This window comes from Gekko japonicus, unplaced genomic scaffold, assembly GCF_001447785.1.
Source record: "Gekko japonicus isolate JY-2015 unplaced genomic scaffold, Gekko_japonicus_V1.1 scaffold557, whole genome shotgun sequence".
NCBI lineage: Eukaryota > Metazoa > Chordata > Lepidosauria > Squamata > Gekkonidae > Gekko > Gekko japonicus.
This window is the reverse complement of record NW_015175986.1, coordinates 884,357-887,482: the sequence shown is the minus strand read 5'-3', so window position 1 is coordinate 887,482 and position 3,126 is coordinate 884,357. Positions and strand designations below refer to the sequence as shown.

The following is a 3,126-nucleotide window of genomic DNA, read 5'->3' as shown; positions in this document are numbered from 1 at the left end:
CCCGCCCCGACTGACCCCTCCCTCCTCTTTCCCCCCCTCCCCCGTCCCAGGACGGCGACGTCGAGCGGCACCTCTCGCTGCAGCTGCAGGGCGCCCTGAGCGGGGGGCCGGCCCGGGAGGAGGCGGAGGAGGCGGAGGAGGAGGCAGGGTGAGCCCGGGGTGAGCCCGGGGGGCGGGGCCTGACCCGGAGGAGGACCCCCTCCCCTTCGCCCCTCTTGCCCGCGTGGGGGGGGGTTTAGGGTTTTGTGACCCCCCCCCTCCCCTCCGGCTTCCTGCTGCTGCTGCTGCTGCTGCTGCTGCTGCTGCTGCTTTCCTCTGCCCGGCTGCGGGCTGCGGCCAGACCTTCAGCACCTCGGAGAGCTACGAGCACCACTACGCCCTGCTCCACAGGGAGGTCTGCGCCTCCTGCAAGAGGTCCTTCCCCTCCGCCCACCTCCTGGACACCCACCTCCTGGAGTGGCACGACTCCCTCTTCCGCCTCATGGCCGAGAGGCGGGACATGGTGAGCCAGGGCGGCACACGGCCGGGGGGGGGGCGGGGGCTGCTGTGAGGGCAGCCTCTCCGGAGGGCCCCAAGGGGGGCTGCCTTCTTCAGAGACAGAGTGCCCCTTCACCCTCCTCCCGGCTGCCTACTCTGGCCACCAGCAGCAGTGGCTCTGCAAGGCTTCAGGCAGAGAGAGAGAGGGAGGGGTCTTCCCTAGCCCGGCTGGTTAAAAGCCTGTTGACTGGGAGTGCCAGGCACTGACCCTGAGACCACCACCATGCAAAGCATGAGCTCTGCCATTGGGGGGTGGACTTTTCTGCCCCCTGCCCACAAAAGTCCAGCCAGTCTCCTTGCTGTTTAGAACATAAGAGAGAAGCCCATGTTGGATCAGGCCACTGGCCCATCCACTCCAACACTCTTCTGTGTCACACAGTGGCCAGAAATACCAGGGGCCATCAGGAGAGGTCCAGCAGTGGGGCCAGGACACCAGAAACCCCTCCCACTGTTGCCTCCCCATGCACCAAGGATACAGACCATCCCTTGCCCCAGACCGAGAGTTCCAATCTATACCTTGTGGCTAAGAGCCACCAATGGACCTCTGCTCCATATGCTTATCCAGTTCCCTTTTGAAGCTGTCCCTGCTTGTAGCCGCCACCACCTCCTGTGGCAGTGAATTCCAGGTGTTAATCACTCTTTTGGGTGAAGAAGGACTTCCTTTTATCTGTTCTAACCCAACTGATCAGGAATTTCATGGAGTGCCCATGAGTTCTTGTATTGTGAGAAAGGGAGAAAAGTACCTCTTTCTCTACCTGCTCTATCCCACACATAATCTTGTAAACCTCAATCACGTCACCCCTCAGCCGTCGTTTCTCCAAGCTAAAGAGCCCCAAGCGCTTTAACCTTTCTTCACAGGGAAAGTGTTCCAACCCTTTTATCATTCTAGTTGCCCTTTTCTTGCGCTTTTCCCAGTGCTATAATATCCTTTTTGAGGTGTGGTGCAGTACACAGTACTCCAAATGAGGTCACACCATTGATTTATACAGGGGCATTATGATACTGGCTGATTTGTTTTCAATTCCCTTCCTAATAATCTCCAGCATAGCATTGGCCTTTTTTATTGCAGTCACAAACTGTCTCGACATTTTCAGTGAGTTATCTACTACGACTCCAAGATCTCTCTCTTGATCAGTCTCTGCCAGTTCAGACCTCAGCTGGGATTTTTGATTCCGATCTGCATCACTTTGCACTTGGCCACATTGAACCCCATTTGCCATGTTGACGCCCACTCGCCCATCCTTGACAGATCCCTCTGGAGTGCCTCACAATCCTCCCTGGCTCTCACCACCCTGAACAACTTTGTGTCATCTGCAAATTTAACCATTTCACTGCTTATTCCCAACTCCAAATCGTTGATAAACAAGTTAAAAAGCATCGGACCGAGTACTGATCCCTGCGGTACTCCACTGCTTACCACCCTCTACTGAGAAAATTGTCCATTTATACTCACTCTCTGTTTTCTATTAATCAGCCAATTTTTGATCTACAAAAGGACTTGTCCTTTTATCCCATGACTATTGAACTTACTTAGGAGCCTTTGATGAGGAACTGTATCAAAAGCTTTCTGGAAGTCAAGGTAAACAACATCTATTGGGTCCCCCTTGTCCACATATTTGTTCACTCCCTCAAAGAACACTAACAGGTTAGTGAGACAAGATCTTCCCTTACAGAACCCATGCTGAGTCTTCCTCAATAGTTTTTGTTCATCTATGTGCCTATTCTTTCCTTAATAGTTTCCACCAATTTACCCAGTATCGACGTCAGACTGACTGGCCTGTAATTTCCCGGATCTCCTCTGGAACCCTTTTTAAAGATGGGAGTGACATTAGCTACCTTCCGGTCCTCAGGAATGGAGGCAGATTTTAAGGAAAGATTACATATTTTTGTCAGGAGATCCACAAGTTTATATTTGAGTTCTTTTCAGAACTCTCGGATGTATGCCATCCGGGCCTGGTGATTTATCGGTTTTTAAGTTGTCTATCAGTTGTAGGACCTCCTCTCTCGTCACCTCAGTCTGACTCAGGTCTCTCAACACCACTCCTGAAATCAGTGTTTCTGGAGTGGGCAAGCACTTCTCATCTTCCACAGTGAAGACAGAGGCAAAAAATGCATTCCGCTTCTCAGCCATTTCCGTATCATCCTTCAGTACTCCTTTTACCCCTTGGTCATCCAAGGGCCCCACTGCCTCCCTGGCTGGTTTCCTGCTTCTAATGTATTTGAAGAAAGTTTTATGGTTGGTCTTTATGTTTTTTCGTATTCCCTTTTTTTCTGCTTCATCACAGACTTGCATTTTATTTGCCACAGCCTGTGTTCCCTTTTATCAACCTCACTGAGACCAGCTTTCCACCACTTAAGGAATCCTTCTTACCTTTTACAGCTTCTATTACTTTGTTTGTTAACCATGCAGGCTTTTCCCTATACCTATTTGTGCCTTTCCTAACCTGTGGTATATATTTTTTCTGAGCCTGTACGATTGTAGTTTTAAATAGTCTCCAAGCTTCCCCAATGGTTTTGACCCTTTCTACTTTTCCTTTCAGTTTCTTCCTCACATGTCCCCTCATGAGAGAAGTTACCCCTTTTAAAGTT

The 3,126-nt window shown here is 51.1% G+C and overlaps 1 protein-coding gene across 1 annotated transcript in view; it reads left to right on the top strand.

Moving 5' to 3' along the window:
• Positions 1 to 38: 38 nt before the first annotated feature.
• The window catches only part of ZNF511 (zinc finger protein 511), a gene marked incomplete at its 5' end in the record, with an annotated part of 12,271 nt that continues 9,183 nt past the window's right edge, over positions 39 to 3,126 (top strand). Inside the window, 2 exons of the mRNA XM_015426304.1 lie at positions 39 to 149; positions 281 to 502. Of these exons, the coding sequence (XP_015281790.1) occupies positions 39 to 149; positions 281 to 502 (333 nt within the window). The remainder of the gene's footprint in view (positions 150 to 280; positions 503 to 3,126) is intronic.